The sequence below is a fragment of the Syngnathus floridae genome, chromosome 12 (genome assembly GCF_059516105.1).
Source record: "Syngnathus floridae isolate MCC-2025c chromosome 12, RoL_Sflo_1.0, whole genome shotgun sequence".
In the NCBI taxonomy this organism is placed as follows: domain Eukaryota; kingdom Metazoa; phylum Chordata; class Actinopteri; order Syngnathiformes; family Syngnathidae; genus Syngnathus; species Syngnathus floridae.
Window position 1 is genome coordinate 13,880,053 of NC_142424.1, and position 22,834 is coordinate 13,902,886.

The 22,834-nt window shown below is 45.3% G+C and overlaps 1 protein-coding gene across 6 annotated transcripts in view; it reads left to right on the forward strand.

Moving 5' to 3' along the window:
- The window catches only part of fbxw2 (F-box and WD repeat domain containing 2), a 79,706-nt gene extending 66,678 nt beyond the window's left edge, over nt 1-13,028 (forward strand). For all 6 annotated transcript variants that reach the window (XM_088391409.1, XM_088391406.1, XM_088391407.1 and 3 more), the window contains 2 exons: nt 9,532-9,701; nt 11,739-13,028. In XM_088391409.1, coding sequence (XP_088247535.1) covers nt 9,532-9,701; nt 11,739-12,027 — 459 coding nt within the window. In that variant the 3' untranslated portion in view covers nt 12,028-13,028. The remainder of the gene's footprint in view (nt 1-9,531; nt 9,702-11,738) is intronic.
- Nucleotides 13,029-22,834: the final 9,806 nt, after the last annotated feature.

A 22,834-nucleotide genomic window follows, 5' to 3' on the forward strand; every position in this document is an offset into this window, starting at 1 on the left:
TCCTTTGTCAACAACGCCGCGTGTGCGTCCTGACTCGTCGTTATTCCACAGATCTACTATATGACTATATTGTAGCGTTAACAAAGAACAAGGAAAGACGTAGGTTTGGTAAACGGCTCTTTATTTAACAAAACAAACTTCCAAGCGTGTGGCGGCGTGGACTTCCAGCCACCGATGTGGAAGAGAGCTCCATACAATAGGACCGAGCGTGTCAAGTCAAGTCAAGTCAAGTTTATTTGTATAGCCCTAAATCACAAACAGTCTCAAAGGGCTTCACATAGCCAAAAATTGACAATTATTCTCAAAGCATCCCCTGATCATAAGCTCCCAAAAGGGCAAGGAAAAACTAAAAAAAACCCTGCCAGGGGAAAATGAGAAACCTTGAGAAGGGACCACAGATGGAAGGATCCCCCTTTCAGGATCACCAGGTTATAATGGATGCAGAGAGTGCACAAGTAATACATAATATGAAAATCAATGAAAAAATGGATGTCGGAGGTGCCCTCGGTTGTCCTGGCCGTGTCTTCAAGGGGGTTGAGCTGCAGTTCCTTCATCTTGAATTGGTCCCCGAGAATCCAGCTAGCCGCGATCAGCTTTTGAGCCACCTAACCCCCTCCCCAGCCGGGGAGGGGATGGGCAGAGAGAACAAAACAAACTCCGGCCAAATCGGCCATCACAAGTTAGTTAAAGGCCATCTCATAGAAATGTGTCTTTAAACATGTCTTAAATGTTTCTACTGAGGTAGTAGTTCTAATATCCATTGGTAGGGCATTCCAAAGCTCTGGAGCCCGAATAGAGAATGCTCTAGACCCTGCCGACATTTTCTTGGCCCTCGGTATAACTAAAAGACTAGCGTTTTGCGAACGAAGGTTACGAGACGGAACATAAGGAACGACTAGGTCGACGAGATATGAAGGCGCTAAGCCATGCAGTGATTTATAGGTTAGTAGAAGAACCTTGAAGTCACATCTTGAATGGACCGGGAGCCAATGTAATTTGGCTAATATTGGGGTAATGTGATCAAATTTTCTTGACCGTGAGAGCATCCTCGCAGCGGCATTTTGCACTAACTGTAGACTTTTGATACTGGACTTAGGAAGACCAGAGAATAATACATTACAGTAGTCCAGGCGCGACGTAACGAACGCATGTATAATGGTTTCCGCATCCCCGGTCGAGAGGATAGGATGAATCTTAGCAATATTACGAAGGTGAAAAAACGCAATCCTGGTTATATTCTTAATGTGTTTTTGAAAGGAGAGCGTTTGGTCAAATATTACCCCGAGATTAGTTACCGTATCACTCTGAGTGATAGTCCGGTTATCTATAGTTATAGTGGTTTCCTTAAATAAGTGTTGATAACGAGTAGGACCAATTATCAACATCTCAGTTTTATCTGGGTTAAGACGAAGGAAGTTGAGAGACATCCATTGCTTGATCTCCGCAAGGCACGCCTCGAGATTACAACAGTCCCGTGGATCTGTCATCGATAACGGCATATATAATTGGGTGTCATCCGCGTAGCATTGAAAGCTAATATTATATTTACGTATTATGTCCCCAAGCGGAATCATATAAATATTAAATAAAATTGGTCCGAGTACCGATCCCTGTGGAACACCACACGTAACATTATAAAGCTCAGAGGACGTATTACCATGGACCACTCGGTGCGTCCTGCCTGATAGATAGGAATTGAACCAGCTGAGTGCTGACCCTGAGATACCAACACAACTTTTAAGACGCCCTAATAAAATATCAAAGTCTACAGTGTCAAAGGCAGCACTAAGATCGAGTAGTAACAATACAGACGACGTATTTGAATCCATAGCTATGAGGAGATCATTAGTCACTTTAGCAAGTGCTGTCTCTGTAGAATGATTAGCTCTAAAACCAGACTGAAAGGAGTCATATCGATTATTAGCGACCATGTAATCAATAAGCTGCTGCGCTACTACTTTTTCGAGAAGTTTTGCTATGAATGGGAGGTTTGAAACTGGCCTATAATTACTGAGACAGTCCGGGTCAAGATTTGCTCGCTTAAGTAGTGGTTTAATTATAGCGGTTTTAAAGGCTATTGGCACTATCCCAGAGGAAACAGACAGATTGATTATATTTAAGACGGACGGTCCTAAAATTGGAAATAATTCTTTAAGTAGTTTGGCTGGAAGCGGGTCGAGTAAACATGTTGTTTGTTTAGCCGTACTAACCAATTTTGTAAGCATTTCAAGGGACACGCTATCAAAATTTGAGAGGGTTATTGCATGATCCCCAGCGCTAGTAACCAGCGGAGCGATTGGCATGGTATTCTTGATCTCGTCCCTAATGGACTCAATCTTTTGAGCAAAAAATTTCATAAACTCGTCAGCTGAGTGGAAGGAGCTATCGGGGGTCGGCTGGCGCAGAGTTAGCTTTGCCACTGTATCAAATAGGTATTTAGGATTGTTTTTATTAAGATTAATGACTTGCGAAAAATAACGAGTTTTTGCTAAAATTAGCGCATCTTTATATTTCAGGAGGCTGTCCTTCCATGCCTGATGGAAAACCTCAAGTTTGGTTAAACGCCATCTGCGCTCATGCTTTCTACAGAATTGTTTAAACGTACGTGTTTCATCTGTGAACCACGGAGTTGGCCATCTACGGCGAGTTTTCAGACGTAGCGGTGCCACAGAGTCGATGGCTTTTAATAATGTCGCATTGAATTCATTTGTAAGATTATCGATAGAGCCGCTGTATGCGGGAAACATGGCGGTTGCCGGCGACAGTAACTCAGACAGCGCAGTTGCAGTCATGGAGTTAAGATTACGGCTGCTATAATTCCGATTGCTCTCTTGTCTTTGACAAGGAACTAAAATTTCAAATTTTATTAAGAAATGATCAGACAGAACAGTAGTGTATGGCAGTACTGCTATATTTGAGGTTGCTAGTCCCCGGGATAATACCAGATCTAAGGTATTTCCATTCTTATGCATTGCTGCTTGTACAGCTTGCGTAAAACCACACGTATCGATTAAAGTTTGAAATGCCGAAGTCAGTGGTTCTGACGGTGAATTCATGTGGATGTTGAAATCACCCATGATAACTATATTATCTGCATTTGTCACTAGATCAGCCACAAATTCTGAAAATTCATCCAGGAAGCCAGAGTAAGCCCCGGGTGGGCGGTAAATAACAACAAGATAGAATGACGGTAACGCAGTGGATCGCACAATGAGAACTTCAAATGTTTTAAATACGTGAATTGAGCGAGGCCTAAATCTAAGCTCAGAATTTGAGATGAGGGCGACACCCCCACCCTTTTTTCGAGGACGTGCCACATGCGAGCTCACAAAATTTGGAGGCGAGGCCTCGTTAAGTGGCAGCAATTCATTAGGTTTTAACCAGGTCTCGCAAAGACCAAAAACGTTTAGATTATGTTCCGTGATAAGGTCATTAACGAGAACTGCTTTCGTATGAAGTGATCTAATATTCATAAAACCGAATTTAAGTGTAATCGGTTGATCAGGGTGCGTATCTATCGAAAGATTTTTAAACGGGATGCGAGTAAAATTGTGTTCTCTAGGCCTAATATCACCTCTCAAAAGTTTATTAGGGCGGTGGGATGAAACGACCGTGGGAATTTGATGATGAATATTTGTTACACATGTGAAGTTATCTAAAACAGGCACCGTTTCATCAGCAAGACCGGTCGGGACGGAGTGATTGGATTTGTCTACTACCCCAGTAGAAAGTGTGTTTATGTGTATTGCGGTTCGGTCCCTGTAACACCGATGCCAGAGTCTGGTCCGCATTTCCGGCAGTAAGACGGATTCGTTCCCAGTGAGGGTTGGACTCCGCCAAGGCTGCCCTTTGTCACCGATTCTGTTCATAATTTTTATGGACAGAATTTCTAGGCGCAGCCGAGGCGTTGAGGGGGTCCGGTTTGGGGACCTCAGCATCGCGTCTCTGCTTTTTGCAGATGACGTGGTGCTGTTGGCTTCTTCAGGCCGTGATCTCCAGCTCTCGCTGGAACGATTCGGAGCCGAGTGTGAAGCGGTCGGGATGAGGGTCAGCACCTCCAAATCCGAGTCCATGGTCCTCGATCGGAAAAGGGTGGAATGCCCTCTCCGGATCGGGGATGAGATCCTGCCCCAAGTGGAGGAGTTCAAGTATCTTGGAGTCTTGTTCACGAGTGAGGGGAGGATGGAGCGTGAGATCGACAGGCGGATCGGTGCAGCGTCGGCAGTAATGCGGACCCTGTACCGGTCCGTTGTGGTGAAGAGAGAGCTGAGCCAAAAGGCAAAGCTCTCAATTTACCGGTCGATTTACGCTCCTACCCTCACCTATGGTCACGAGCTATGGGTCGTGACCGAAAGAACGAGATCTCGGATACAAGCGGCCGAAATGAGTTTTCTCCGCAGGATGTCCGGGCTCTCCCTTAGAGATAGGGTGAGAAGCTCGGTCATCCGGGAGAGACTCGGAGTAGAGTCGCTACTCCTCCACGTTGAGAGGAGCCAGATGAGGCGGCTCGGGCATCTTATCAGGATGCCTCCTGGACGCCTCCCTGGGGAGGTGTTCCGGGCATGTCCCACCGGTAGGAGACCCCGGGGACGACCCAGGACGCGCTGGAGAGACTATGTCTCTCAGCTGGCCTGGGAACGCCTTGGGATCCCCCGGGATGAGCTGGATGAAGTGGCTGGGGAGAGGGAAGTCTGGGAGTCCCTCCTAAAGCTGCTGCCCCCGCGACCCGACCCCGGATAAGCGGAAGAAGATGGATGGATGGATGGATGTGTATTGCAGCACTATTTAAACTGTCGCGCTCTAGTCTACACGAGGAGCTATGTGTATGCTGAAAGTCTAGCCTAGCGCTAGTTAACTTTAACTTATCAGACTCCAAACCCCTCCTCACAGGTGGTCTAATCACCTGTGCCCTGGCCTGCTCTAGAGTGACCTGTCATGAGAGGCTCAAACAGTAATCTATATTCCTAGAAAGAGTGAAGGCGCCTTCACGGTTAGGGTGAAGGCCGTCCTTCCTCAGCAGGTCGGGGCGGCCCCAGAAGGATGACCAGTTATCTATAAAATACAGTCCCTGCTTTTTACAGAACCCAGCCATCCATCGATTAAGGGAGACTAATCTACTAAACCTCTCATCAGTGCCTCTCCCAGGCAGGGGGCCAGAGACAAATACTCGATGCCGACTCATCTTTCTGGCAAGATCACAAGTCCTCGCTATGTTTTTCTTTGTGATCTCTGATTGTCTCATCCTAACATCATTGGAGCCGACATGTATCACTATGTCCGAGTAGCTAGTGTTGTTGGAACTACGCTGTTGACTAGGCCTATTGCGAGTCAGCTCCCTAAGATTAGCTTCTATGTCGGGTGCTCTGCCCCCAGGAATACACATTACCGTGGCTGGATTTTTAAGCGTAATGTTTCGGGTAATGGAGTCGCCTATGACCAAAGTGCGAGGGCCAGTAGACCGAGATGACTTTGGACGGCTATGCGTCTTACCTGGCTCAACGCGATTAGCAAGCCGCTTGGGGCTAATGCTAACCGGGCTAGCGGGCTGACTACAGCCCGCGTCTGTGTCCGCCGCAACTACTGTTATCGCACTATTCTGCTCTAACTGGCGGACACGTCCCTCTAGCAGAGACAACCTCTCTAAGAGAAGGGTGCAGTTGGTGCACGAAGCCGTACATACCTCTTGGTCCGCTGCCATACTTTGTGTCCGAAGAGCGACGATCTGTCAGAACAACCCGAAATGTCCCGTAAAAGCCATGTCCGAGCCCCATTCACCGTCCGCGGACAGCCACCCGGCCGAGCGCCGGCCCCCGACTTCGATCCACGGAGGTGAACGAGAGCTCAGTAGAGTAGGACCGGGCGTCCGTAAAAGCCATAATAGTTTTTTAATCCTTCTATGTCACTCCAAATTCTTAATTCCTTCGTGTGTGTGTGTGTGTGTGTATATATATATATATATATATATATATATATATATATATATATATATATATATATATATATATATATATATATATATATATATGTGTGGATACACACTGCAGAGGCTAAGTGAAGTACCCTCAGAAAGTCTCCTAGAAGATGTGAATGCAGCACTGACAACAATTCCTACGGCTACCATCACTGAAACCAATGAGCTGATATACATCTCAGCAGCTGTGATCCTAGAAATGCTTGGCTACAAGAAGAATGACCATATGCGACCACAACAGTGCCCACCATGGAAGAGAAGGTTGGAGGCCAAAATCAAGATAGCACGGAGAGAAGTGAGCCAAATGACAGAGGTCCAGAAAGGTGCAATGAAATAGCAAGTTCCCAAGAAATACAGCCAGATGCCCATACCTGAAGCACTCGAAACTGCCAAACAAAGACTCCAAGCCTTGGCCAGCCGCCTAAAGAGGTACACAAGAGCGAATGAAGCCAGACGAATAAACAGGTTGTTCACAACACAACCAGCGAAAGTGTACGCTCAGTGGCAGGGAAATAATAGCAGAGCAGACCCACCAAGGCTGGAAACTGAACAGTACTGGAGGGATATATGGGAGCGGGAGGCATTACATAAGAAGGATGGACAGTGGCTGGTGGCTCTGAGAAAGGACCACAGCAAGCTCCCTGAACAGAACCCAGTAACCATCACAGTGGCAGACATCCAGAGAAGAGTCTCAGGAATGTAAAACTGGACAGCACCAGGCCCTGACATGATCCACAGCTACTGGCTCAAGAAACTTACAACTCTCCATGAGCGCCTGGCAGCACAAATGAACCAGCTGCTAAGGGATGGGACTCACCCTGAATGGCTAACCCAAGGGCGTACGATCCTGATCCAGAAGGATCCTTCAAAGGGTACAGTCCCATCCAACTACCGGCCAATCACCTGCCTCTCCACAACATGGAAGCTGATGTCGGGCATAATATCAGATAAGATCAGCGGGCACATGGATCATACATGAGCACTGCTCAGAAAGGGATTGGTAAAAATACCAGAGGAGCAAATCATCAACTCCTGGTGGATAGAACAGTCACCCAAGACTGCAGAACCAGACGTACCAACCTGAGCACCGCCTGGATCGATTACAAGAAAGCATATGACTCAATGCCACATACTTGGATCACTGAATGCTTGAGGCTGTACAACATCAATGGGACTCTGAGAACCTTCATCGCCAACTCGATGAAACAGTGGAAAACCACACTTGAAGCCAATGGCAAGCCACTTGCACACGTGACCATCAAATGTGGTATATACCAAGGACAAGCTCTGTCTCCAATGATGAAACAGTGGAAAACCACACTTGAAGCCAATGGCAAGCCACTTGCACACGTGACCATCAAATGTGGTATATACCAAGGACAAGCTCTGTCTCCAATGCTGTTCTGTATAGGACTGAACCCCCTCAGCTAAATAATCAACAAGACGGGCTATGGATACCAACTCAGGAATGGGGGCACCATCAGCCACCTCCTCTACATGGATGACATAAAGCTGTACGCTAAGAACGAGCGGGACATTGACTCCCTGATCCACACAACCAGGATCTACAGCTCTGACATCGGAATGTCATTCGGACTTGAGAAATGTGGCCGCATGGTGACAAAAAGAGGAAAGGTAATCCACACAGAGGGGGTCTCACTCCCAGAAAGAACATTAGCAGACATTGAGGACAGCTACAAATACCTTGGAATTCCACAGGCAAATGGCAACCTTGACGAAACAACAAGGAAAGCAGCCACAGCCAAATACCTCCATCAAGTAAGGCAAGTCCTAAGAAGTCAGCTCAACGGCAAGAACAAGTCCCTAGCTATTAACAGCTACGCCCTACCAGTAATCAGATACCCTGCAGGAATCATACGGTGGCCAAAGGAGGATATACAGACCACAGATATCAAGACACGGAAGCTCCTAACCATGCATAGAGGGTTCCATCCCAAGTCCAGCACCCTGAGACTGTACACTAGCCGTAAAGAAGGAGGCCGAGGACTAGCGAGCCTGAGAGCCACTATCCAAGATGAAACATCCAAGATCCATAAGTACATCAGGGATAAGGCCCCAACGGATCACGTGCTCAGTGAATGTCTCAGACAATGGGCATCAAAGGAAGATGAGGTGCTGGAGGGACCATCATGGGAGGACAAGCCCCTACATGGGATGTACCACCGAAACATAGCTGAATTGGCAATCCTACCAATGGCTAGAAAGAGCTGGTCTGAAGGAAAGCACAGAGGCAGTGATCCTGGCTGCACAAGAACATGCCTTGAGCACCAGAGCAATAGAGGCCCAAATCTACCACACCAGACAAGACCCCAGGTGCAGATTGTGCAAAGAAGGTCCTGAGACAATACAGCACATAACTGCAGGGTGTAAGATGCTGGCAGGTAAAGCATACATGGAGCCCCATAACCGAGTAGCTGGAATAGTGTACAGGAACATCTGTGCAGAGTATGGACTGGAAGTCCCAAGATCCAAGTGGGAAACACCTCCAAAGGTGGTAGAGAATGACCAAGCCAAGATCCTCTGGGACTTCCAGATCCAGACAGACAGAATGGTAATGGCGAACCAACCGGACATTGTGGTGGTGGACAAAGAGCAGAGGAAAGCCGTTGTGGTTGACATAGCCATCCCAAATGATGGTAACATTAGGAAAAAGGAACATGAGAAACTTGAGAAATATCAAGCGCTCAGAGAAGAGCTGGAGAAGGCCTGGAGAGTGAAGGCTTTAGTGGTACCTGTGGTCATTGGAGCACTAGGGGCAGTAACCCCCAAACTGGAGGAGTGGCTGAAACAGATCCCAGGAAAAACATCTGACATCTCAGTCCAGAAAAGTGCAGTACTAGGAACAGCAAAGATACTGCATAGAACCCTCAAGCTCCCAGGCCTCTGGTAGAGGACCCGAGCTTGAAGGGAAAAAGAGACCACCCACGGGGGGTGAGGACCAATTTTTTGTTAATATATATATATATATATATATATATATATATATAATATATATATATGATCTGACACAAATAAAGTACAGAAACAAAAATATATATCGTTTTTTTAAAAGTTCATATAATGCCATTTTGTTTCATTTGATTTTCAAAATTAAATCAGTCAAATGGAAGCTGTTATTGTCCACACAAGTCGTCCATAACTCGCCGGATCATTTCATGGGAAATGGCAGCAATTATAACCTTCTATGTCACTCCAAAGTACCTACCTACCTACCTACCTACCTACCTACTCCTTTATTTTTGCCATTTACTCATTGATGCAGGCCTTGACAAAAACGAGCTTTCAGAGAGGCAGCGTATAATGAATGATGTTTTTTTTTTCCATAGATCATCATTTAATAGTCTTTTTTTCACTTCTTTTTTTGATGATTGTTTTGACTTGTTTTTAAAATGAGCATTTTGACCCAGGTATGTAGTCTTGTATCAGCCTTGTGTGTAATTCAACAGACAAATAGATACTTCACCCTGATTTTGTATCGTTATCTTGTCTTAAATATGTTTTCTCCATAATATGGCTCAAACACTAACTTCTCTTTTCAGATCTGGCCTTTAGGAAAAGAAATTAATTGTAAGTGCTTAAAGACACTGTCGGTGTCAGAGAATCGCAGCATCAGCCTTCAACCCCGATTGCAGTTTGATGGACGCCACATTGTTTGCAGCTCTGACATTGGAGTACATCTGTGGGATTTTACCAGTTTTGAGATTCTCAGGTAAAATTATAAACAAACCTTGTCTAATAGTGTTTCTCAACCTGTGCTGTACCTGGACCATATTTTTAGTAAAGCAAAAACTCATAGCATACTCAAAATAAAAATATTGTCAAATAAAGTAAAAATAATGATAATCTCCTCTCAATTTATTCACAAATTCAGTCAACCAGGGTGAAAAGTCACAGGTCATGTCTTACTGTATTTTGTTTTATAAATTGTATCAGGGGTGACACAGATTTATGTTACCTTGTGCCATCTGCTAGAACTCAAGGAGAGCATTTAATTGTTTTGGCTGTTGCGGGCATAGAAAGATAAATTAATATGGGTCTCTCTGCAGGGGTATGGTCTACAAATGTGGCATGAAAACCAAAAGATAAACTTGTTCAAGACCAGGTCAATAGACTATTACACTATGCTTTAAATAAAACATTCTAGTAGTGTGATACGAATAAATAAAGATAGCAGAAGTGGGTAATTCACAAAATTTTTCCGGTTTGTCTTTTGTCGGTGATCTGAGCACTCTTCCGTCGTCATCAGTCATTCTTATTACATGATTGTTCGTCCGTTGAGCCAAGATCGAAAGTTTAGACACCCTGAGTACAAATGTGCATTAATGTTAATAAAGAAGCCAAGGAAAGATGGAAATGTCTCCAAAATGCATTGAATTACCGATAAGACAGGCAAACAGGCATCAAGTGGTAGGCATGTGTGTGTCAAGGCAGACAACTAGCCCAGCATTCCGCTACACAGCGGATCAGGCAAACGAGAGTCAGGTGGCAGGCATGCGTGTGTCAAAGCAGACAAAATGGCGAACACTGACCGGCGAATGGCGTGTATATACACGCCCTAATTAGCGGGTAACACGGGACAGGTGGTGGCGATCAACGTCGATTAGTACGTGCAATTTCGTATTGGTGATGGCCACCACCAAGGTCTCACACGGAAGGCCAGCAGGGTGAGAGAGGACGTGACACAGCTGCACACAAAGGAAAGAGTCAGTACAACAGCAATGAGCGCGGGACGTGCCTCTGAGCAATGTGCTTGGGACGTGCCTCTGAGCAGTGTGCTTCACTGAGGACAAGCACGGGGTGCACGGCTTGCTGCCGTGCACGTAGGGAAAAAAACACTGCTGCCCAGGAGTCGGGACAGCGGCAATGAGCCCTGATCGCGCGAGGCGTGCCTCTGAGCAATGTGCGTCACTGCAGACGTGCCTGAGTTCAAGCGCTGGAGGCGGCAGCCGGCCAAACGCGAGGGAAGAAGCACCAACCGGTGCAGAAGGAGTTGGGACATGTGACAAGATCACGTGTTTGTTCATTTATTTACTGTAAAGGTACAATACATGCACAGAGCATTGTGGGAATGGTTATTAAGACAATGGGAAAGGTTTATGGTGCGTAGATGTATTGAGAAGGGTTTAAAAGCCTTATATTATTGTATATATTGTGTATAAGACCACAATGCAACAGAAGATTGATGCACAACCATGACTCACTCATGTCCCCCAGGTTAGTGTAGTGTGGTAATTCTGAATGTAGACACTTTGCATTGCTTGGCAAGGAAAACTACTCCCCAATTGATTTGCAGCACACCAGTGCCCTCTAGCGGCCAATAAGAAACACTATGTGTTGGTAATTTTAGCACAATGGTGTTTAAATTTCCAAACAAATTTATAAAACCTTTTCGACTTTGCAAATTTCAATACAATGGTGTTTCAATTTCTAAATATTACACATATATAGTGTATATCCAAAATATTGTGTGATTCCTTGTAATATTTTTAGGCTATGATTAGTGTATTTTTTGGGGATACCCACAAAAATATGGTGAGGAATGGGCCAAGGTTTGGGGATGTGGCAGCTTCTAGAAAACTCTTGGGAAACTTGCAATGTGAATTTGTGTGATGTTCTCTCTCCACTTTACATCTCTACATCGTGGAAAGCAGAATCAAGAGATTCCTAATTAATTGATGTTAGTATCACAATTTGTCTGTACCTTACATTTTCTCATCACTCTTAATCAGACATTTTATTTTCCCAGGGTCATAAAAGTTCAGGATCCACCCAACTTGTCCTTGCTGAGCTTTGGTGAGGTCTTCGCACTCCTCTTTGACAACGATTTCCTCTATGTGATGGATCTCAGGACAGAGTCCATTTCGGGTCGCTGGCCTCTACCACCATACAGAAAATCTAAACGTGGGTCCAGTTTCCTGGCTGGTGTGACATCTTGGCTTAATGGCTTGGATGGGAACAATGACTCTGGACTGGTGTTTGCAACAAGCATGCCAGACCACAGCATTCATTTAGTCCTATGGAAGGAAAATGGCTAATGGCGATATGAAATTAACTGATGTCAATTAAGCAACATCATGTCTTAGTTATGAACATAAAAAAAGTATGGTTTAATTGAGGATTTTATTTTCCTCAGTTCCATCTAATCCTACAACACCCCACCACCACCCATGACTGGAGAAGTACAGCACATGGCATGGCAATGGCGACTCGACTAGATTCTTTGAGTTACAAATAAACAACTGCACACATTTATTTTATATCACATTTAATAAACATGTGTGTTGAATTGAACAATGTAGCAAATTCCTTAAACTTTACAGTTACGCTGAAAAAAATTGGGTTTGACATCAAAAAATTAATTTTACATAACGATTTATTAGCTTTCATTTCCATGTATTTCTATGACTTGTATAAAGGTTTGACCTTTTTCTTTTAGTCAGCTTTTTTTTAAGCAGATTTTGGATCATCTGATTGACTCGGTGTGTCCTAATACATTGGTTGTTCAAACTAGGCTAATGCTTAAAAAATATTTTCTCATGATCTCAAGCATAAGCTTGTCTGTAAACATTGCAATAATGTCACCAATCCCTTGGGTTTGAATGACCTACTCTGGGACAGGCTCATTAATGTTTGTTAAGGAATAACACAAAAAAAATCTAAACATAGGCGACATGGTATCGCACTCTTCTGGGTCAGGGTTCGATTCTGGCATCCTCCTTCCTGTGTGGAGTATGCATGTTCTCCCTTTGCCAGCATGGGTTTCCTCCGGGTGCTCCGGTTTCCTCCCACTTTGCAATGACATGCATGGTAGGCTGATTGACAACTCCAAATTGTTTGAACGTGCGCGTGTGAATGGTTGTTAGTTTGTGTGTGCCCTGCGATCGGCTGGCGACTAGTTCCAGATACCCTGCCCACCGCCCTAAGACAGCTTGGATAGGATCCAGCATGCAAGCAACCCTTGTTAGGATAAGTTGTTCAGAAAAAGGATGGATGGATGTTTTATCTGTTCTTTTTAATAAATATGCAACCAAACTTATTGGGAGATCCTTCATCATGGTGCTAGAAGATACAAATTGAAACACTGTCACAATATCAGGGTAAAAACATAAAAACGTTGATTGGTCAAGTTAATAGACTTAAACCCTATTGAGAATGCATTTTACCCGCGAGAAAGCAGATTAAAGGGAGTACCCCTGCAAAACTAAATACAGTGGAGAGTCGGTTTTCGAATGTCCCGGTTCTCGAACAAATCGGTATTCGAACAAAAAATTCAAAAATATTTTTTTGCTACGGATGTCGGACGAAATTTGGTTGTCGAACCTCGCGAGATGAGCCGAGAGGACCCGCATGCCAACTGACTCCGTTATTACATTCTCGTTACTCTGAGGATTGCATCAACTCGAATCATGTCTCCAAAGGAAGCAAGTGGGAGCAGTAAAGCCATCCTAAAACACAAAGACGCTCCTAAAGCGTTGCGACAGTGAGCGCCCGGCGCTGCGGTTGCGTGATGGGACCAAATTAAACTCCCTGCGCACTGAGGTCCACTTAAATTTTGGAAAGTCCATTAGGACTTTAAAAATATTTCTAAATTTTAGCGACCGGTCTGTCACAATAATGCGACCAGTGCGGTGCAGTTGCGCGGTCAGCGGCGCGCTACGTTGCGCGTTCGGCGGTACGCTGCAGTTGCACGATCGGACAAAATTAAGCTCCCTGCGCACAGAGGTACACTTAAATTTTGGAAACTACATCAGGACTTTAAAAATATTTTCTAAATTTCAGCAACGGCTCTGTCACAATAATGCGACCAGCGCGGTGCAGTTGCGCGGTCGGCGACGCGCTACGGTTGCGCGTTCGGTGGGGCGCTGCAGTTGCGCAATCGGACAAAATGTGCAAATGAAAAAATGCTTAAAAAAAGAAGTTTTTTTTTTTTTTTTTTTGCTTTGAACGGATTGATTTTTTCCCCATCATTTGTAATGGGAAAACATGATTCGTAATTCGAACGATTCCCTTCTCGAGCAACCTTTTGGAACGGATTGTGGTCGAAAACCGAGGCTCCACTGTAAACTGATTCTGTGGTGAAATTTAGAGAAAAAAGAATGTCAATGACAAAATAACCAAATATAAGCCACTCAGGCAGATATGAACAACTCTAAAAACACAAATTCTACCTTTCATTCATATCTGAAGTCAGATAACATTGAACAAACTGTATGAAATAACTTAAATTTACATGAGTTTAAAATTATTTTTGCCTCATTTAAACAGGAGGTATAAGTAAAGTTGTCTGTTATTATTAAAACTTAAAACAAATGAATTTTGCTCTTGTCATTTACAATATCTTTCAGAAAGTAATAGTTTGTGTCGCGTCTACAGGTTATTAACATCAACAGTATGCATGGCTTTAGTAATATTTACTCCTGACTCACAGCCCCGCGTGAAGAATCGCTGTTGTGATACCAGTTCAGCTTGGAGCTGCTTCACTTTATCAGCATGGTCACTCCCTGTTAGCTTGTCGTATGTGTTAGAATGTTTAGTCTGGTAGTGTCTCTTTAGGTTGAAATTCTTAAACAAGGCAACCGTCTCTTTACAAATTAGACAAACACAATTGCCTTGATTTTCAGTGAAGTATTGTAATTCCCAACTCTCTTGAAACCGACGGCCCTCAATGTCAACTTTCCACGTTTTCTTTGCAGTCGGCATGGCACGAATGAGTGGAGAGGGGTGCGCGGCACGGATGCAGACTTTTGGTAAAAGGAGGAATTATAGTTTCAAGTTTCATGATTTTTTTTATTCAGCTTAACAGTGCAGGCGGGCCATCAATAATACATTATAAGACCAAAGCTGCAAGGCCATATGAAATCTGACCGAGGGTCGGATTTGGCCCGCGGGCCGGACTTTACAGGTTACAGGCTTAATAGCGTTGAAGGCTCTGTAGTAAAAGGTGTACTAAACAGCAAAAATTGACATCGTAATTGCTTGCGCACAATTTGATAGTGCCTGCTCACACATGAAGTGTAAAATTAAAGAACCAAGTAAATCTTTAATCTTCCTTGTTTATGATAATTTGTCTGTGAGCAAGCCGATCTGAATTATTTTAATTTTAATTTACATAACAGCTCCAGATTGAGTTTCTCTGCCCATGAAATCAAATAGGCTGAGGGGAAGTGAAGCAATGGATGGAATCCACTGGCGGGACACTGTCTGAAACACTATACTATCATGCAGAAACACCCACACCTCCAATGGGTGTCATGCTCCTCCTATAATGTTGAAGTTGTGTTGATTTATGTTAAATGTGAAAGGTTCTCAGTGACTTCTGGGTCATTGCTCCTGTGGTGACCGTGCGCCAAGAGTAGCCGATTCTTTTTTAAACATTATTTCCTTGTGCTTTAACGTTTACGTATTGCGCATTTTGTGTGAGGGTGCACGTTTGGAGCAATCGTGCTGTGATCATGCTGTAATCTGATCTTTGGCAATCAAAGGCATCCCACTCTCATTCTTATCTGCATGGATCTGAGTGTCTATCACCCAGCCTTGCTTGCTCCTCACCTGTGTATTATGGATGCCACCAGACTGCTCTGGGTTACTCAGTTTTTTCTGTCCCCCTCGGACTAATTTAGATGTTTGACAAATGGAGCCACGCATATACGGCAGCGATCATCTGATTACTTACTCGAAAGATACACTGCTGCAGTTTCAAGTTCAATCTCGTCTTGATCATGGTTTTTACCCCGCAGTTATCTCTTTCAAGATGACACATCATGTTTTTCAAGGACACGCAGAGGAAGGAAAAAAGCTGGAGTTAAGGCCACACTCAAGCGCGGAAATATACAACACCACTGTTCTTCCTTTTGTCACATTATTCAATGTGCGTTTGTTAAGGAGGAACACAGACAAACTGCAGGCTACCATCACCCACATGTATGAGTATTGCATGGCGTCAGTCTTAGTTTTCACTGAAACTTGGCTAAGTGGAATTGACACCGATGATGTGCTACATCTTGATCAGTGGTTCTTAACCTGGGTTCGATCGAACCCTAGGGGTTCGGTGAGTCGGTCTCAGGGGTTCAGCAGAGCCTCCACTGCGAAGGGTCAAACATACCTGATTTATCGTGTAAATTTGTGATAACGCATATCTGAATTGGTCGCACAAAGGCACACTGATTTGTATGTATGTAATTTGTTGTGAGTTCATGCATTGTGTTGGTTTTGTTCTTTGAACAAGGTTATGATCATGCACGGCTCATTTCGTGCACCAGAAAAAAACATCTATGTCTGAAATTTTATTTTTTGTTTTCGCTAAAGAGGAGTTCGGTGAATGCGCATATGAAACTTGTGGGGTTCGATACCTCCAACAACGTTAAGAACCACTGATCTAGATGGATTAGCGTCCCCCTGGAGTCAAGACAGAGACATCGGTCTGGAAAACGGTAGGTGTGTTTGTGCGTATTTATTGTTATTAACACGTCTCGTCCCCAGCCGGTTTGCTATGTCTGTTGTCAAAAGTCAAAAGTCAAAGTCTGCTTCATTGTCAATTTCTTCACATGCCAAGACACACAAAGAGATCGAAATTACGTTCCCACTATCCCACGGGGACAAGACAGTTCACAATGTACATACAAGTAAACAACACAAGAAAAATAAAACAAGAACACACAATCAATGAATAAATAAGAGTGATGAATAAATAATAAATAAACAAATAACACAATAAATAAGTACAGGACGCTACGCAGAAGGGGGAAGAGAGTTCAGGATCCTAACAGCCTGGAGAATGAAGCTGTTGTTGAGTCTGGCGGTGCGGGAACGCAGGCTCCTGTACCTCTTCCCAGAGGGCAGAAGATCAAACAAAGAGTGAGCGGGGTGACTCGCATCACTCACAATTGTGGTGAGATGGGAGGCGTAAATGCCCTTCAGGGGAGTGAAGCACCAATAATCTTACCAGCCGTGTTCACTATGCGCTTCAGGGCCTTCATGTCGTATTCAGTGCAGCTACCACCCCAGACAACAATACAACTGGAGAGGAATTCACTGGGGAGCCAAGGGGGCGCTAGTCTGAAAAAGTTTGGGAACCACTGCTCTAGACCCTGCAGACATTTTCTTGGCCCTCGGTGTAACTAAAAGACTAGCGTTTTGCGAACGAAGGTTACAAGACGGAACATAAGGAACGACTAGGTCGACGAGATATGAAGGCGCTAAGCCATGCAGTGATTTATAGGTTAGTAGAAGAACCTTGAAGTCACATCTTAAATGGACCGGGAGCCAATGTAATTTGGCTAATATTGGGGTAATGTGATCAAATTTTCTTGACCGTGAGAGCATGACGCCCTAATGAAATATCGAAGTCTACAGTGTCAAAGGCAGCACTAAGATCGAGTAGTAACAATACAGACGACGTATTTGAATCCATAGCCATGAGGAGATCATTAGTCACTTTAGCAAGTGCTGTCTCTGTGGAATGATTAGCTCTAAAACCAGACTGAAAAGAGTCATATCGATTATTAGCGACCATGTAGTCAATAAGCTGCTGCGCTACTACTTTTTCAAGAAGTTTTGCTATGAATGGGAGGTTTGAAACTGGCCTATAATTACTGAGACAGTCCGGGTCAAGATTTGCTCGCTTAAGTAGCGGTTTAATAATAGCGGTTTTAAAGGCTGTTGGCACTATCCCAGAGGAAACAGACAGATTGATTATATTTAAGACGGACGGTCCTAAAATTGGAAATAATTCTTTAAGTAGTTTGGCTGGAAGCGGGTCGAGTAAACATGTTGTTTGTTTAGCCGTACTAACCAATTTTGTAAGCATTTCAAGGGACACGCTTTTAAAATTTGAGAGGGTTATTGCATGATCCCCAGCGCTAGTAACCGGCGGAGCGATTGGAATGGTATTCTTGATCTCGTCCCTAATGGACTCAATCTTTTGAGCAAAAAATTTCATAAACTCGTCAGCTGAGTGGAAGGAGCTATCGGGGGTCGGCTGGCGCAGAGTTAGCTTTGCCACCGTATCAAATAGGTATTTAGGATTGTTTTTATTAAGATTTATGACTTGCGAAAAATAACGAGTTTTTGCTAAAATAAGCGCATCTTTATATTTCAGGAGGCTGTCCTTCCATGCCTGATGGAAAACCTCAAGTTTGGTTGAACGCCATCTGCGCTCATGCTTTCTACATAATTGTTTAAGCGTACGTGTTTCATCTGTGAACCACGGAGTTGGCCATCTACAGCGAGTTTTCAGACGTAGCGGTGCCACAGAGTCGATGGCTTTTAATAATGTCGCATTGAATTCATTTGTAAGATTATCAATAGAGCCGCTGTATGCGGGAAACATGGCGGTTGCCGGCGACAGTAACTCAGATAGTGCAGTTGCAGTCATGGAGTTAAAATTACGGCTGCTATAATTCTGATTGCTCTCTTGTCTTTGACAAGGAATTAAAATTTCAAATTTTATTAAGAAATGATCAGACAGAACAGTAGTGTATGGCAGTACTGCTATATTTGAGGTTGCTAGTCCCCGGGATAATACCAGATCTAAGGTATTTCCATTCTTATGCGTTGCTGCCTGTACGGCATTGCGTAAAACCAAACGTATCGATTAAAGTTTGAAATGCCGAAGTCAGTGGTTCTGACGGTGAATTCATGTGGCTGTTGAAATCACCCATGATAACTATATAATCTGCATTTGTCACTAGATCAGCCACAAATTCTGAAAATTCATCCAGGAAGCCAGAGTAAGCCCCAGGTGGGCGGTAAATAACAACAAGATAGAATGACGGTAACACAGTGGATCGCACAATGAGAACTTCAAATGTTTTAAATACGTGAATTGAGCGCGGCCTAAATCTAAGCTCAGAATTTGAGATGAGGGCGACACCCCCACCCTTTTTTCGAGGACGTGCCACATGCGAGCTCACAAAATTTGGAGGCGAAGCCTCGTTAAGTGGCAGCAGTTCATTAGGTTTTAACCAGGTCTCGCAAAGACCAAAAACGTTTAGATTATGTTCCGTGATAAGGTCATTAACGAGAACTGCTTTCGTATGAAGTGATCTAATATTCATAAAACCGAATTTAGGTGTAATCGGTTGATCAGGGTGCGTATCTATCGAAGGATTTTTAAACGGGATGCGAGTAAAATTGTGTTTTCTAGGCCTAATATCACCTCTAAAAAATTTATTAGGGCGGTGGGATGAAACGACCGTGGGAATTTGATGATGAATATTTGTTACACATGTGAAGTTATCTAAAACAGGCACCGTTTCATCAGCAAGACCGGTCAGGACGGAGTGATTGGATTTGTCTACTACTCCAGTAGAAAGTGTGTTTATGTGTACTGCAGCACTATTTAAACTGTCGGACTCTCGTCTACACGAGGAGCTATGTGTATGCTGAAAGTCTAGCCTAGCGCTAGTTAACTTTAACTTAACAGACTCCAAACCCATCCTCACAGGTGGTCTAATCACCTGTGCCCTGGCCTGCTCTAGAGTGACCTGTCATGAGTCAGTTCTGAGCGTCGAAGCGAGCATAGAAGCGGTTAAGATCGTTGAGCAGACGGACGTCGCCCTCACAGCTCTGCGGCGCGGGCTTGTAGTCCGTGATGTCATGGTTTCTGTCTGTGTGCTCGCCCCTCCCCTCCTGTGTGCCCATGATTAGTGTGATCATTCTCACCTGCCTCTTGTTACCTGTCGTGTATTTAAGTCCTGTCTGCCCCTCGCTCCCCGTCGGATCATTAATGTCTTCACGTCTTTTGTTTCTCGTCCCTGTCGGTCAGTCATCTTGTTGTTTTGTTAAGTCATGTCAGTTTGCCGAGTCTGTTACTTTGTTTTCTTCAATAAACCCTGGTCCACGCTGCACTTGGTCGCCCTGCACCATTCTAATCCTTGACAGAATGATCCGACCACTTCAGCGACCAGCACCTGGACCAACCTCCTTCATCAGCTCCTGCTACGATGCCCGTTCTACGTCTGTCGCCATGGGCTCCGCGGCCGCCATCAGACTTTGCTCCCGCGACGCCGGACCCTCGGCCGTCATCAGAGTGTTTCTGGCGCCAGCGGTTCCGCAGCCGCCATCGGACTTCGCTCCCGCGACGCCGGACCCGCAGCCGATATTGGAGTGCCTCCCGGCGCCATCAGACTCGCGGCCGCCATCGGGCTCCACCCCAGCGTTGCAGGACCCGCGGGCGTCGCCAGACTTCAAGCCAGCTGCGCCGGACCCGCGATCGTCCCTCGCCCCACTCCCACTCCTGCGGCACATGGTGGCTGTTGTCACTGCGCACAGCTCCGCCTTCCGAATGCCGCTGATCGTGGTCCGAACTTCCAAATGCCGCAGAATGCGCCTCTGACTTTCCGTATGCCGCCGATATCGGTTCAGACTCTCCGTTTGCCGCTGAGCGCGGCTCGGCTTCCCGTGTTTCCGCCATTTGCGGTTCTGTCCCCAAGTTGCTGCCGTTTGCGGTTCTGTCCTAGAGTTGCCGCCGTTTGCGGTTCTGTCCCCGAGTTCCCGCCGTTTATGGATCTGTACCCCGAGTTGCCGCCAATTACGGTTCTGTCCTCTGACTTGCCGCCGATTGCGGTTCTGTTCCCCGCATTGCCGCCGATTGCGGTTCTTTCCCCCAAGTTGCCACCGATTGCGGTTCTGTCCCCAGAGTTGCCGCTGATTGCGGTTCCGTCTCCCGAGTTGCCGCCGATTGCGGTTCTGTCCCCCGAGTTGCCGCCGATTGCGGATCTGTCCCCCTAGTCGCCGCCGATTGCGGTCATGTCCCCGAGGTTGCCGCGGATTGCGGTCATGTTCCTGAGTTGCCACCGAATGCGATCATGTCCCCGAGTTGATGCCGATTGCGGTCATGTCCCCGAGTTGCCGCCGATTGCGGTCGTGTCCCCGAGTTGCCGCCGATTGCGGTCGTGTCCCCGAGTTGCCGCCGATTGCGATTCATGTCCCCGAGTTGCCGTTGATTGCGGTTCACGTCCCTAGAGTTGCCGCCGATTGCGGTTCATGTCCCCGCGTTGCGGCCAATTGCGGTTCATGTCCCTAGAGTTGCCGCCAATTGCGGTTCAAGTCCCCAGAGTTGCCGCCGATTGCGGTTCATGTTCCCAGAGTTGCCGCCGATTGCGGTTCATGTCCTCAGAGTTGCTGCTGATTGCGGTTCATGTCCCCAGAGTTGCCGCCGATTGCGGTTCAAGTTTCCAGAGTTGCCGCCGATTGCGGTTCATGTTCCCAGAGTTGTCGCCGATTGCGGTTCATGTACCCAGACTTGCCGCCGATTGCGGTTTCATGTCCCCAGAGTTGCCGCTGATTGCGATTCATGTCCCCAGAGTTGCGCCGATTATGGTTCATGTCCCCAGAGTTGCCGCCGATTGCGATTCATGTCCCCAGAGTTGTCGCCGAGCGCGGTTAGGACATTGCCATGGCCGGTGAGGCCATTTGGAGTGGTGCGCACTAACCCCCCACCCCCCCGTTCGCCACGTGGGAGTTTCATTTTTTTTGGGACGTTGGGAGCCGTCCCTTGTGGGGGTGGTACTGTCACATCTCATTCCCAGCTGTTTTGCTATTTGTCATTGTTTCTGTCTGTGTGCTCGCCCCTCCCCTCCTGTGTGCCCATTAGTGTGCATTCTCACCTGCCTCTTGTTACCTGTCGTGTATTTAAGTCCTGTCTGCCCCTCACTCCCCGTCGGATCATTAATGTCTTCACGTCTTTTGTTCCACGTCCTTGTCGGTCAGTCCTCTTGTTGTTTTGTTAAGTCATGTCAGTTTGCCGACTCTTAGTTTGTTTTCTTCAATAAACCCTGGTCCAAGCTGCACTTGGTCGCCCTACTCCTTTCCGATCCTTGACAGTTATTAATTATTGCTGGTAGAATATCTTAATTTCGTTGTACATCAGTTGTACAATGACAATAAACTAATTCTGTTTCTATTTTTATCACATATTGTTAATATATTAATAATAATAGTGATAATGTATATTAATAATAATGATAATATATAATAGAGCGACACTGGTTAGCACGTTCATCTCACAGTTAGGCGGTTGCGGGTTCGATTCCACCTTCGGCCCTCCCTGTGTGGAGTTTGCATGTTCTCCCCGTGCCCGCGTGGGTTTTCTCTGGGCACTGCAATTTCCTCCCACATCCCAAAAACATGCTTGATAGGCCGATTGAGCACTCGAAATTGCCCCTAGGCGAGAGTGCGAGTGCAGATGGTTGTTTGTTTCTGTGTGCTCTGTGATTGGCTGGCAACCAGTTCAGGGTGTACCCCGCTTACTGCCCGATTACTGTTGGGATAAGCTCAAGCACGCCCGCGACCCCCGTGTGGAAAAGCGGTATAGAAAATGGATGGCTGTAGTATAGTATATAATAATAACAATGATAATAATAAGAATGAAAATATTATTATTGTAGTGTTTTCAAAATAAAGATGTTAGGGTTGGGGTTAGTTCTAGAATCTAGAACCCCAGAATCTAGATGCTCGGGGTTGAAATCCTGGAATCAGGTTGCTTTCGTGGAGGAAATTAACATGAGTTTCCATGGAGGGTGACTAAGGTTTTCGCAAGTTAGTGAGTGCGCTAACGTTCATTCCTATTAATTCAATTGACGGGAAACAAACTTTGGCGCTTTAAGTTGGAATTCCAAATTAGGGGAAAAAATTTAAAATAATGAAAGTAAAAATATGACGGATACACTTAAATGACGAGATGTTGAAAAGGCCATAAAATGTGAAATCAATGAATTGTCACGTCACGTGCCATAGGAAGCTCAGGCGGCAACTTTCCTCAGCCACACCCCTTTTGTCAGGGTTTTCCAGGTTATCTTTATCGTATGCTTATGTTGGGATGCAACCTGTAATAAATAACCT